Source organism: Sciurus vulgaris (genome assembly GCF_902686455.1).
Source record: "Sciurus vulgaris genome assembly, chromosome: 13".
Classification (NCBI taxonomy): Eukaryota; Metazoa; Chordata; class Mammalia; order Rodentia; family Sciuridae; genus Sciurus; species Sciurus vulgaris.
The window spans coordinates 47,198,209-47,212,934 of record NC_136474.1 but is presented as its reverse complement, the minus strand read 5'-3'; the positions used below and the strand labels follow the sequence as shown (position 1 = coordinate 47,212,934).

The 14,726-nt window shown below is 42.5% G+C and overlaps 1 protein-coding gene across 1 annotated transcript in view; it reads right to left on the bottom strand.

Moving 5' to 3' along the window:
* Nucleotides 1–14,726, bottom strand: part of COLEC12 (collectin subfamily member 12) — a 180,669-nt gene that overhangs the window by 150,255 nt on the left and 15,688 nt on the right. Inside the window, exon 2 of the mRNA XM_079108340.1 lies at nt 9,376–9,426. Within this exon, the coding sequence (XP_078964466.1) occupies nt 9,376–9,426 (51 nt within the window). The remainder of the gene's footprint in view (nt 1–9,375; nt 9,427–14,726) is intronic.

Sequence of the window (14,726 nt, the reverse complement as noted above, 5' to 3'; positions counted from 1 at the left end):
AATACAAGAATACAATTATCCCTCACTTATATTTCTATTGTCGTTCTGAGCTTAAATGTTAAAAATCTAAAGATGTCAGTAATTAGGGGCTCAGTGAAAAGAACAAGCTCCAAGCTCATCCCTAGAACCACCCCCCAAAAAAGTAAACACCAGCAGGAATCTTACTTACACGTTTTCTTGTTTTACAGAATAAGGAGGACATATCAGAAAGGTAATTTCAAATATTAGAGAAGGGCTGGGGGACGTGGCTGAGAGGTCCTAAAGCATTTGCCCAGCATGTGTGAGGCCATGAGTTCAATCTCTAATATGAGAGAGAGAGAGAGAGAGAGAGAGAGAGAGAGAGAGAGAGAGAGAGAGAGAGAGAGAAGAAGAAGAAGGAGGAGAAGGAGGAGGGGGAGGAGGGGGAGGAGGAAGAGGAGGAGGAGGAGGAGGAATTGCCACAGAACATGCCTGTAATTCCAACTACTCTGGAGGCTGAGGCAGGAAGATCACAAGTTCAAGGCCAGCTTCAGTAACTTAGTGAGACCTTGTCTCAAAACAAAAAGGACTAGGGATGTAGCTCAGTGATAAAGTGCCCCTAGGTTCAATCTCCAGTACAAAATCATGAAAAAAAAAAAAAAAAACTTCTACAACACAGTGAAATATTAGAGATTGCAGGGGATCTTCAGGGATTGGGAATAAGAATGCAGTCTGGATTTTTGCCAGAACTTGTCCAGACCATTATTGTGTTCGATTCTCCGATTTTTCTGACAGGTGTGAATTCTTCCATCTTCTGCAGCATGTGAAAGAAATTGATCTGTGAATGAAAACACACTCATTAAGAAAAAAAAAAAAAAAACTACTCAAGGATATAAAAAGAGAAGCTTGTATGAATCAGGGCCAAATGTCAGAACTCAAAGGCCTATAAAAATGAAAAAGGAAATATCGGAAGAAGCAGAAAGTATAGCGATGACTCAGAACAACAGGCCAATTTTGCAATATTTCATGTGGCAAGATTTGTATTCATTAAGATTCGAGACTCTTTTTTATTTGTTTCTTTTTTAGTTCCTTTTCTGGGAGGAAAAAAAGTTTCTTCAAAAATCTGCTTGACACTATAGAGAACATTAAGTTCCGGAAAACGAAATAACTTTCATTCACTCATTCACCTCCCCTTCACACTGATTCCTTGTTTCTGAAGTCTTCTTTTCTTATAAATTAAGCATTTTCATGTCCTATGAGTTTAGCTCTTTTTATGATAAAACTACAAACCATTTAAAAGTTAATTTGCTATTATTTTGTATTTTTTTTTTTTTTTTTTTTGGTGCTGGGGAATGAACCCAGGGTCTAGTGCATGCAAAGCAGGCAGCAATTATTTTGTGAAACACTGAATTTTCAAATGTGTTATGTAAAACATGATTATTTTTACAAGTGACACAAATCATAAATAATAAATGTATCAGATTATAATTATGTTGTTACTTAATATTTACTGCATAATTTAATATTTAATTCTAAATATACTAGCATTGTTATTATATGTTATGGATATTATTAAGGCATAAGTAACAATAGTAGTCAGGGGACTGTAATTCCTCAACAAATATTCCACACTACAGGATTGGTCCAAGGCAGCCAGAGTCAGCCCACTCTCTTTGTCCAGAACTAATCCGAGAAAGGACTGAGACGCCACGTTGGTCAGGGAGGCAGGCAAGGGCAGGCCCACCCAGGGTCTTTGGAAAAGCTTTTTTGCTCCCAAAAAGAAGTCATGGAAACAAAGATTGACATTTTCACCCACCTTATGACCATTTATGCAGATCTTTCTAGGTGCTAGGCCTTGCTCTAAGTATTAACTCATGCAGATCCCACAGTAGCCCACCAGTAGACACTAGGAGTGACATGGGGGACACGAGGCCATCAAGAGGCTGTCTTCTCCAGGCCTGCCTTCTGGCCCAGTGGCAAAGCTGGGAGTGATCTGGCTCCAGCATGCCAGTTCTCTCAGCCACAGTGCCATACCTCTGGGACAGTTGCTCTTAACACTTTAGTATACTGCCTTCCTGAAAGGGTGTTTTTTGCTGGTGGCCGCCAAGCTTAAAAAAAAAAAATTAAAAAAAAAAAAAAAAAACTTTGCAATAAAATAGACTCTTCTGATATTCCCTGAACAAATCATGGCCATGAGGCAGGGCAGAGAATATAGAAAAGAGCATGCTGGGGAAGAAGAGTAGAAAGAGCAGCAGGCAGTGGGAGCAAGAGCAGAGGCTTATTAACAGCCACAGTGGAGTGCGGGCCCCTCGCCCCCAACAAAGAAGGTACCCTTGCCATTCCCATCTCACAGGGGAGACAGTGAGGGTGAGAGTGGCGGCGTGACTTGGCAAGGGGCAACTCCCGCATGTGCACCAGGACTGCCTGTTCTCAAGCGTTGCCTCTTGACCACCCACAGCACTCTGGACAGAACACAAGGACACCAGAGGGAAAGTGAGAGAAAGAGAGACGCTCCAGTGCAGGACTTCGCTGAGGGCCAAAACCTCTCCTCCAAACCCACAGCCCTAGGACGGCCTTCCTTTCCCAGGGGCCCTCCAAATGAGCAACCCGAATCTGTTAAGGAAGTTTCAGAATTCATCTGTTTTCAGTTGCCTGGAGTTGCTACCAAAAGGAATAACTCTTTCCCACCCAACCCCCAACATGCCAACACTGGAAACAACCGAACCTCCTCATGCTGTCTTCACAGAAAACGGCTGAGATTTTTTTTTCTTTAATTTTTCCAAAAATAAAAACAAACCACATTCATCTTCAACTCAATTGTTGGAAAAACAAATCATTCCCCCTCTTCTCCCTCCCACACCCTCACAAGGATTCATCAGTGAATGAAAACCAGGGATGGGGTGGTGCAGGGAGTGAGACTTCAAATGGTTGGAAGCTTCAGGGCACAATACTGCATTTATTGTGAAACTATGAAATAAATATAAGACCACGTGTGAACAGCTGCTGATTTAGTCCATACACATCTATGAACACTTACTTTCCCCTTAAAATCTCAGGGGACTCCAGGAAGGGACATGTCTGTGTGCTTCTCAGTCCTTGGGACAGTGGAAAGAACATTGGGTTTTTGGTTTGTTTTGTTCTCATGTTGAGGATTGAACTCAGGGCCTCACTTATGCTAAGCACATGCTCTACCACTAAGCTACACCCCCAATCCCTTGAAATCAGATTTAACCCAAATATCTGCCATGCCACTCACCCTCAGGAACTTCAGCTTCCTCGTGTGTAAACCAAAATTCCCAGATTCTTGGTCTTAGGAACTCTGACTTCCTACCTGGGAGCAGAGGCTACAGGGGGCCAGATGAGCTGTCCTATGAATCCCCTTCAAGCCAATTTTGCCCAAAAAATCTCTTGGTGCCAACTTCTCCATGTGCCATTTGACATCGAATTCTTCTAAAATCAAAAACGCCAACTCTGTTAGGATTTGCAAAGCTCCCTGAGTCAAACCCTCCCTCTAAGTGATGCAAACAGCTTTCAAAGAGACCCTACACCAAAGGACACCAAGTCAAACCCTGGGCCCCCATGAATCTCCCAGGGTCAGTCCTTGGCTTCATGTCTTCCCCTCTCCACTTAGAGATGTTTCGGAAAGGTGCTGCTGAAAGGGCAGTCTCACACTGAGCATATTCAGTCCTTCCCCACAGGAAATGATGGAAATTCCTGGCATTCTCCTCATGGAAGGGTAAACTCTGCTAGTGTCAGTCTCCCAAAGGGCAAAGGGAGACGGATGCCTGCGGCCCTCCTTGTTACTGGAGTAGGAGTAGATGGCTTCTTAGTGACACTTTCTCCAAATCCAAAGATGAAGCCAGGCTTCTGGGAAGAGTCCCTGGAGAGGACAGACAGGCAGCCTGCCTCCCCCAAGCCCAAGCTGCCAGAGGTGAAGGCTTCCAAGTGTTCATCTTGAGCAGGTTCCCAAGGACAGTTTGGCATCCTCCTGGAAAACTTGGTCCTCTCCGTATTGGGCTGGGATGTGGTTCAGCAGTAGAGTGCTGGCTTAGCACAAAGGGCTCCGGTTCAATCCCTGGCACCACAAACCAGACAAAACAAAAATCCTTTCTACATTGAAAGCAGGAATTCACCAGGTGCCTCAGAATGAACCTTTCTTTCTAGTTATAATGATAAATCATTCATGTGTTGTGATTTTCTGGAAGCCTTAATGGTCCTTTATGCTTTTAGATATTCCGTTTCCTTAAATCTCTTGACAAGAAATAGCTCAATGATTTAACTCGGGCTGTTGAAGTTTTGTACATTTGTCTCCTTGGAGGATGGGTTTGGAAGGAGAGAATGGAGATAGTGAGAAGTGAGGTCAGAACACCTCTGGGCTCTATTCCGGTCATATTTCTGGCACTGCTTCAACATGCCCTGCATTCAGTGGGTTAAATGGCTAAAAATACTCTTGCTAAGCTGGGTGCAGTGTACACCGGTGGTCCTGGCTACTCATGAGGCTGAGGCAGGAGGACCACTTTAATCCAGGAGTTCAAGGTCAGCCTAAGCAACATAGCAAGACCCTGTCTCTTTAAAATGGAGAAATTAATTTTTAAAAATATGCATACACATACACATATTTATTTATTTATTTATTTATTTATTTATTTATTTATTTATTTATTTATTTATTTATTTATTCTCTTCCTAATCGGAAATTACTTCTCAAGGAAAGAAAAAAGCTGTGCTTATTTGAAGTTAGAGCCATAAAAGGCGGGTGGAGTTGTGAAAACTATTTAAAAACGTACTTCAAAGAACACACTTACTGACCTTTAAAGGGAAAGGCATCTGATTTTGCCCCTTTTGGAACTGTAAACCCTAAATAATTTCCAGTAGTTCCTTAGAACTTTTCTATTTTGATTTTACTTGAGTTCTTCTCCATCAAGAGTATTTCCTTTTATTTTTTGTTACTGTTTCAGTTTGCAATTTTTCAGATCTTCTTCTCTCATAGCCATTAATAGCCCCTATTCCTGAGCCCCAAGGAAGCAATCCTGTCCAAGTTTTGTTTGTCAAACACAAATAACAAATGTTTCCAGCTGCCCCCAGTTGCTCACTGTGAACCCTTAAATTCACCCTGTGATTTTTTCCAGGCTGAACCATGTATCTCTTGCCCCTCCATCATTTCAATCTGGACATCTATTATTATACCAGGTCACAATCCAAAAACAACACAGCAGAACCCACTGCGACCAATCAGTGAAACAAAGTCAGGCTCGTTACCCTCAGCACAGACAGGGGCCAAGCAGGCTCCAGAAGGAGAACCCAGGGCACCCAGGGTGATACTGATCCTCCCTACCTCTATGCTAAGAAAGACACTGAGGGATTTCAGAACAACATGCGATATTTTTGAAGAAAGTAGTAACTGGGAAATAAGTAGAACAGTATCATGGTAGTATGTCATATTTTGTAGATGGAAAATAAAAATTAATAGACTGGTACCTCACGTTCCAGAAAAGGAACTTTGCCAGACTGTAACCATAGTTACACTTCAATTAGCTCTGCGGACTTGGGCCAAGAAATGCTGACCCATCAAGCCTGATTAAAGCTTGAAAATGCTCACTTAATTAACTCTTCAGAGTTCTCCCTTCTTGAAGCTTTTGTCACAGGAACAAATTAGTGGCAAAACCGTCAGACTTAACTCTCTCTCTTTTTTAGACACCTGCCCAGAACTTTGAGGATGGGGCTAACAACTTTGACATATGGAAAAACTGAAGAAAAACAGAAGATCCAGCTGAGACTAAAATGCAATAATGAGCCCATGAACAACCAAGGGGATGATTATACTAAAATAATACAATACCATGCTAGATCACTGGAGAAGATCATGTGTTTTGCTCTTTATGGTAATACTATGCTGAATTTGAAAAAGGCCAGCCTTGGCTTTTTATACCAAACACTTCTGAATAACTATGTATGAATAACTTTGGAAAGGAAGCCCACCCAGTAAAGATTTGTTAACACAATGGCCCCTTTGTCTTGAGAATTAACCCCCTGCTTCATGGGTAGGCTAAAATCAAGTTGTGTTTATTATATTTGTATGAACAAGACATACCTAAAATTAGACAATAACTAAACCCTCTGAGGTATGCAGTCTACTTTTGCAAAAATAAAAGCCTACAATATGACCATGGTCAGAGTAAATCACACCTTCACATCTCTTCAGAATGAGGTTTCGGGCCTGTCACACTGATATTCTGCACCAAAATGTCTGGAGAGTGTTAACAGCCCCAAATCTCAGGAGAGTGATAATACAGCCTTATGTTTTTATAGTGCAGCACCCTCAAAGCTCCCACCCACCTGGTATCTCTTAGCCTCACCAAAGCTCTTCAAGGTAGATTGATCTACCTTAGCAGGTGTCACTCTGCTTATTGGGCAAATGCAGCATGTGAGGCTCACAGAGTTAAAATAACTTGTTTCAAGTCACAAGGTTAATTAGGAGCAGAGCCCAAAGGGCTGCCCCACCTCTGGACACCTTCTACTTTACACCTCACTGCCAACCTGCTGCCCTGTGGAAGGGACTTAGTCTTCCTTTAATGGGTGAAGGTCAGCCATACCTGAAGGAATGGGTTCTTTTTTTTTTATTAAGATCTTTTTTATTTTTACAGACTGCATTTTGATTCATTGTACACAAATGGGGTACAACTTTTCATTTCTATGGTTGTGCACAATGTAGGTTCACACCATTCATGTAATCATACATATACACAGGGTAATACTGTCTGTTTTATTCTACTATCTTTCTGTCCCCCACCCCCTCCCACCCCATTTTCCTCTACGCCATCCAAAGTTCCTTCATTCTTCTCTTCCCCCGTCAACCCCCCTCGTTACATATCATCATGCGCTTATCAGAAAAACATTCAGCCTTTGGTTTTCTGGGCTTGGCCTATTTCACTTAGCATGGTATTTTCCAACTTCATCCTTAACTGGCAAATGCCATAATTTTATTCTTCTTTATGGCTGAGTAATAAAGGAATGGGTTCTTGAGCTCTGCTGGACTCAAAGATCAGATTTGGCCTCTTCTTAGGAACTGAAAGTCTATTTACATTCTAAAGAATCAGGCCCAGAACCCTAGGCTTGTAAAGGTAACTAGGTCCCCTCAGTGGGACCAGATTGGGTGGCTAGCTCACTTTAGGGTTCATGAGCTGCAGGAAGCCCCTCTGGCACACAGAGGTTGAGAGGTCACCTCAACCTGACTGAGTCCTTTCCCCAAACAACACTAGCCTAAGAGATATTCGGCCCCAGCTCCAGCTAACTCCTTGAGCAAGGACTTTCTCTATCTGAGCCTCACCTCGCTAATCTGTAAAATTAGAGACTAATTTAAATAATTACAAAGGCTCTTCCCAATTCTACCCAAGTCCAATGCTGGATATCCATCTTTGCCCAGAAACATAATCCTTTTACAGCCTCATCCAAGGTTCCCCATTTTAATTTCAGCCCTCTCTTCTATTACTACAACTCGGTGTCATTATCTTCACGCCTATCTGATTATGCTCTCCAATATTTGCAAGTTTTCATGTCACCTCTGAGTCATCAGTTGGCAATTTCCATGCATAATTTAACCCCAGAAATTAAAACTCCTTCAGCAATGTACAATTTTTTGTATCTTTCTCTCCAAATCCCCAACCATCTAGCTAGCAATATGGCCATGCAATTTATTAAAATTTGAAAGAAACTTTTTATTTTCATTCTTCATAATTCTGTTTTCCGAAATACATAAACAGCTCAACATTTACTTTACCTTTTTTTTTTTTTTTTTTTTTTTTGGTGCTGGGATTGACCCCAGGGCTTTGTGCATGTGAGACAAGCAGTCTACTAACTGAGCTACACCCCCCAGTCCTACTTTGCCTTATTTTGACAGGTTTGATCTTCCTCTTTGTTTCTGCCTTTGCATGTTTTCTTGTTGTGTCTGTTGTTTTCCTTTGTATTCATGGTTTTGTCTTCACTCCTACTGTATGCGACTCCCCCAGTGAAAAGTGGAACTACACAGGGTACCAATCCAGGGACAAGCAATTGTGTAAAAGAATAGGAGTATGCAGGAGGGGAGAGGACTGGGTCTGGCCACTCTGCCAGGACATGAATGGAGAAGCCAGGAGCCTGGGGCCACTGCAGTCCCATATTAAAACCCTACCCCCCCCACACACACTTTTTTTTTTTTCCCAGAATGAAAAGTAGAAGTATGTTTCCAGAAGGAAAAAATGCTAAAACAATGAGGGAGCCAGAGCAGCTGGGGGCTGTTAACTTTAATCAAAGTCCAGCCAGGAATTTTTTTAAGCAACAGGAAATAGATTTATTCTCTTTCATAGTCTTCTCTCTTATCTATCTCTGACTCTCTCGCTCTCTCTTCTCCTCTATCCTTCTTCATTACTTTTGGCTAAGACACAGAAATAAACTGGTCAGAAAAAAACTCAGTTCCTTGAAACTACAGCATTTACTGGCATTTCAAAGCCAAACTACAGAGACTGAGAAGCCTGGTCAAAGCAAGATCACTATGTGCGGAGGGGTCACAGGAGGCAGAGGAGCAAGTATTAGTTCCTAGTGGCTGCTGTAACAGATCACCACAAACATGGCAGTTGAAACAATACAAAGTTCTCCCCCAATTTCAGAAGTCAAAGTCTAAAATCAGCTTCAGTTGGCTGAAATAAAGGTGCTGGAGGGACAGCTCTTGCTCTGGAGGTTCTGAAGGACGAGTCTATTTCCTTGCCTCTTTCTGCTTCTTGACTTAAGGGCCCTTCCCTCCCACTTCTTAGTATGTCACTTCGATCTCTACTTCCATCATCACATCACCTTCTTTCAAGCTCTTCAACTTAATCCCATCTGCAAAAAGTCTTTTCTGCCATATAAGGTAACATTCAGGTTCTAGGAATCAGGATGTTGATGTTTGGGGGCCATTATTACTTAGCCTACCACAAAGCACAAGTGTGTAGTTGGGTTTCTGGAAAAAGTCCCCCCTCCTTGCTCATCCACTAATACAAAGTTATGAGCACAAGGCCGGAGCCACAGGTGAGACATGGCGAAGAAGATGGTTTCTAAACACCAACATGGAAAAATCCCTTGTCTTCTGCTCCTATCTTGTCACAGATTTACCTTTCCTGCCACATTCGGTTAGTAAAGTGTTTTGTGTTCAGCAGGCCCAAAAACATCCCATTTCTTCCCTATACCTGGCACGGCCCCAGTTCCACTGCCCCACAGGATTGTGGGTCATTATCCACCTGTTACACAGAAACTCAATTTCCAACTAAAAGTGAATCTCAGCACCACAAATGTTCACGTGTGTCGAGGGCCCATCAGTGACCTTGTTATTTGTGACAGTCTCTGAGGGTCAAATACTGTGTCCACGATGGAGGCAAGGAGAAGGAACAGGGCTCTGTTAGAACTCACCAAACCTCTTGTAACCGAAGGACTGCACCTCCTCCTCCTCCGCAAAGTCGTCTGTAGAAGAAAAGACAAAGCTTTAACTTTGGCAAAGAGCAGACAGCACAGGGTGGACCAGGACTCCAGGGCTCTGAGCTCACCGAGCTCCACCCTCCCCTTCCTCCCAGAGGCCCCCTCAGGGTGGCTTTCCTTCTGCTCCTGGATCACCTCAGGCTTTCTAAGAAGGACCCTTGGTGACTCTGCACTAGCTGTTCCCCACTGCCTCGATTGCTCGTCCTCCTTTCTTTTTTCTGCTTCTGGAGATTGAACCCAGGGTACTTAACCACTGAGCCACATCCCCAGTCCTTTTTATTTCTTCTTTTGAGACAGGGTCTCAATAAGTGCTCAGGGCCTCACTAAGTTGCTGAGGTCGCTTTGAACTTGAGATCCTCCTGCCTCTGCCTCCCAAGCCACTGGGATGACAGGCGTGTGCCACCATGCCCTGCTATCTTCCTCCTTTCTTAATGGGACTCCTTCTAATTCAGTCCTTCGCTAACGTGTGACTCCTTCAAGATGCCTTTCTGGACCAACCCAGTCACTCCCCATCGCAATGCTTTATTCCGTATCACTCTCTGATGGCCTCCTCCGGAGCGTATGTGTACATATGCCTGTTAGTTTATTATTGTCTTCATAATTCCTGTGAGCAGAAACTTTTTCTATTAAGAGTCACATGAATAAACCCCCAAGTCCTAGAACGGTACTTTCACAGAGTAAAGGCTTAATACATGTGGAATGGCCAGGCGTGGAGGCACATGCCTGTAATCTCAGTAACCTGGAAGGCCGAGGCAGGAGGATCACAAGTTTGAGTCTAGTCTCCGCAACTTAGTGGAGACCCTGCCTCAAAATAAAAATACAAAGGACTAGGAGTACAGCTCAGTGATAAAGTGCTAGTGGGTTCAATTCCCAGTGTCAGGGGAAAAAATGTTGAATGAAGGATCAACTATCCCAGGGTTATCTTATCTATTGAATAGATTTAAGTTATCTTATCTATTAAAGCTCTCCCTTTCAGATGTCTGGGCTCTGGAGTCAGAGCTTCCACCAATTATCACAGCACCTCAGAAGCCCAGTATAACTCCTGCAATGACAGCCAAACACTTCCCCACTCTCTATTGAATAAACATGACCCCAACACATAATTGCCAGTAAATGCACTTCAACATACAGGCCCGCTGGGGAATTCCCAAATGTAGAAACCACTGTGGAAAACTAAAGAGATAGGATATCAGCCAAGCTTTCTACCAAAAGGCTTGAAGTTTCCCTCCCATTGTGGACATGACACCATCCCTCATCACGGTGATACAGATCTTCTCATTTTCCAGTGCTACAGAAGGGCAAGCACTTGCAGATACAATTTCACATTAATTGTGCAATGAAGGGACAGTTTGCTGACAAGTAAAAGGTGCCTAGGCAGATCTTATCAGGAGGCCCTGACCAAATCAGATGCTCTTCCACTTACAATAGGGTTATATCTTGATAAACCCACTGTAAGTTGAAAATATCAACTTATATTAAAGTCGAAATGCCTTTAATACACTTAACCTACCCAACATCATAGCTTAGCAACAGTACACTATATTGGCTGTTTCCCCTCAGGATCGCGGGGCTGACCATGGGCTACCACTCACAGCTACTGCCCAGCCTCGCCAGAGGATACTTACTATGCTGCATGTCACCTAGCCTGGGGCAAGGTCTAAATTTAAATTTTCAAGTATGGTTTCTACTGCATTTGTATCTTCTTTGCACCACTATCAAGTGAAAAATAACTGAAAAATCATTAAGTTCAATAATTATAAATCAGAGACTCTGTATTCTCGAATTGGCCACCATACAGCTCCAGCCCCAGCCTTCAGATCAGGGGCATAGATCCAGCACTCAACTATGGGTCAGAGACTGCCAGGCCATGGGCTTCAGAGATGAGGGTAAGTCATACGCAGGGGAAAACTAAACCTCTGTGACAGTCTTTTTCAACCCCAAAACAGGACCTGGCTATATTCAAACCTCGAAATGTTATAGAGAATCCAAGATGTGGGGCATCTATAACATAATGGGAAAAAATGGTTTGTTTCAGTGTGTTATAAAACACACGTGAAAGAGCAACGTGATCATCTTTGCGCATCACCACTGTGTCCTTCCACTGAGGACAGGGAAGAGATCTTGGTTTGGAATCCTTGAAGGCCAGGTATTTATAATCAAAGCGGTCTTCTCAAGACAGGGAAAATACAATGAGAACAGCACTTTCTTACCGTCTCAGTGATTGGTTCGTTTAGCAAACACAAATCAAGCCCCTACTCTGTCTTTGTTTTACTAGTAATCTATCAAATTAATGGCTGAGGCCTGGTCTATTCTCAGTTAAGAGAAACCCTTATCTGCAGCTTCTGCTGGAAATCCATTCATTTGTTTTATTCATTCACTCAGTAAATGTGGTTGTCCTTAGCATCCTCTGGTACCCCCAGATACTTAAGTCCCTCATAAAACATCACAGTATTTGTATGATAGTGCACATACATCCTCCTGCATACCTTTAAATCATCTCCAGATTGCTTATAGTACTTAACACAATGTAAATACTATGTAAATAGTTGCTATGCTGTGTTGTTCAGGGAATAATGACAAGAAGTCTCCATATATATATATATATATATATATATATTCAGCTCAGATGCGATTTGTTAAAAAGTATTTCAATCCACAGTTTGTTGAACTGAAGAATGCAAATCTGCGGATCTGGAAGGTCAACTACATGTTTCTAACCTAGCCAAGTCATTGAGATGCCACCCAAGTATCAGCTCTCCCTCAGGTGAAGCCCCTCCACCACCAGGCCACCTCTGCAACATGGATCCACTAACACACACTCTGTGGGCCAGGGAAACATCACTGAAGGTTTCGAAGGAAAAAAAAAGAGAGAGAGAGAGAGAGAGAGAGAGCAGGTTTATGCCATGCCCCCAATAGCAAACAGGTCAAAAATTTCCCATTAGATATTTCTGTTCTCCCCTCAAAGCTTCTTTTAAGCAGGGCTACCATTAGTTTATTTGTTTGTTTGTTTTCTTTTCCCTTTCTGATCTTTTTCCCATGCCGTATTTAGCCTGGCAGACTCCTCTCTCCTTCCTGAAACTTTAATTTCTGGGAACTTTAATTTCTCACATTTTTGTTATAAAAGTAGTTCAGTCCTACCTCTACTTCTTCCTCCAAATTAGAATATTCAAGCCCATTAGGGGCTCAAGCAATCGAAGGCCTAACTAGCGACCCTCCCACATTAAGGCTCACAGAGTGTCTCCTGGTTTCTTGCTTTACTCTCATCCCAAAAGGATTAGCCATTCTTTTAATAGCTACTAAAAGAATTTTTAAAAATGTCTCCATCTCACCCATATCTAAAAGTAGATGGAAAATCATGAGATGTGAGGGGTACTAATGAAGTTGTACAGGTCCCTTCTGACTGGGATTTCAGAAAGGTCTTGTAGAGAAGTATCTTAAACCAGTCCTTCTCCATGTTTTCTTTGTGTGTGGGAAAAGGGCAATTAGAAAAATTCCATACTAGATTCCCTACCTGGGAAGCTCATAATGGTTTTTGAACTTTTTGAGATTCTAAGAAGGCTAAAAGGGTGGGGGGACTTGTCTAAATTTGTTTCATGCAATATTCTCAAATGTTGACTCTAGAATCCTGTTTCTTATCTTTCAAAGTTTAGGACAGGTAAAGCTCAGTGTGTTCGCCAGCTTTCAGTCACTATAACAAATATCTCTGAGATAACCAACTTGTAAAGAGAGAAGGTTTATTTTGACTCATGGTTTCAGTGGTTCCAGTTCATGCTCAATCAAACCTTCTGCTTTTAGGCCTGTGGTGGAGGCTGCATATCACGTGGGGGGGATGGGGGGGGACACATGCCCACTCAACTCATGCCCAAAACATAAAAGAGAAAAAAGGTTAGAGACCAGGATCACACAATCCCCTTCAAAGGCATGCCCCCAAAGACCTAAAATCTCCCAGTAGGCCCCAACTCTTAAAGTTTCTACTATCTCCCAATATTGCCAAGCTGGGGACAAAGCTTTTAACATGTGGGACTTTGAGGAACATTGCAGATCCAAACTATACCATGGGTATACAGTACATTAGCTTAGATGTCCCCTCAGAGCCCAGAGTCAATTTTTTCCAGCTGCTCAGTTAAAAAGTAGTCTACGTCAGGCCAGTGGTATGGGACTTTAGGGACTTCAGGGGAAAAAAAAAAAAGGCAAAAGCTGATGGGGCTGGTGATTATGGAGACACTAAGCAACTCAGTAAGACCCTGTCTCTAAATAAAATACAAAATAGGGCTGGGGATGTGGCTCAGTGGTTGAGTGCCCCTGAGTACAATCCCCACAACCACAAAAAAAAAAAAAAAAAAAAAAAAAAAAAAAATCACAAGCACCAAACACAAAGATAGGCAAGAATATTGGAGAAATTTGAATCCTAATAAGCACTGGTGGGAATATAAAATGCTGCTGCTGCTGCTATGGGAAACAGTCTGACAACTTCTCAAAAAGTTAAATATAGGGTTACAATATAATCCAGCAATTCTATCCTAGGTTCATATCCAAAAGAAATGAAAACACATGTGTACTCAAAAACTTGTACATGAAAGTTTATTATAGCATTATTCATAACAGCAAAAGAAGGGTTCATCAACTGATGAATGGCTAAATTGTAGTAGTTAGTAATAAAAAGAAATGAAGTGCCCCACACAGTGACACATGCCTGTAATCCCAGTGGCTCTGGAGGCTGAGGAAGGAGGATCATAAGTTCAAAGCCAGCCTCAGCAACTTAGCAAGGCCCTAAGCAACTCAGTGAGACCCTGTCTCTAAGTAAAATACAAAAAAGGGCTGAGATGTGTCTCAGTGTTGTGTTCCTGGGTTCAATCCCTGGGGAGAGGAGGGGTGGAAGAAAGGGGGAGGGGAGGGAAAAGAAAAAGGAAAGAAGGAAGAAATGAAGTACTGGTACATGCTAAAAATATAGATCAAGCCTTGAAAACTATGTCGAAAAAGAAGCCACCCTAAAAAAACCCCACATATTATTAGAGTCAGAAAGCAGATTAATGTCCTTCTGGGGTCAGGAGTCTTGAGGGAATGTAGAAGTGACTGTTCATGGGTATGGGGTTTCTTTGTGCAGTGATAAAAGGTTCCGAATTTGGTTATAATAATGGTCACAACCACGAATATACAAAAAAAAACTGAGGGCACACTTTAAGTGACTTGTATGGCATGAGGGGGTGCGGGTAGTTCGACCCACCTCTTCCCATGTTCCCCACACAGCAGGGTGACAGCCCCTCTCTGACCACAGAAGAAGACAG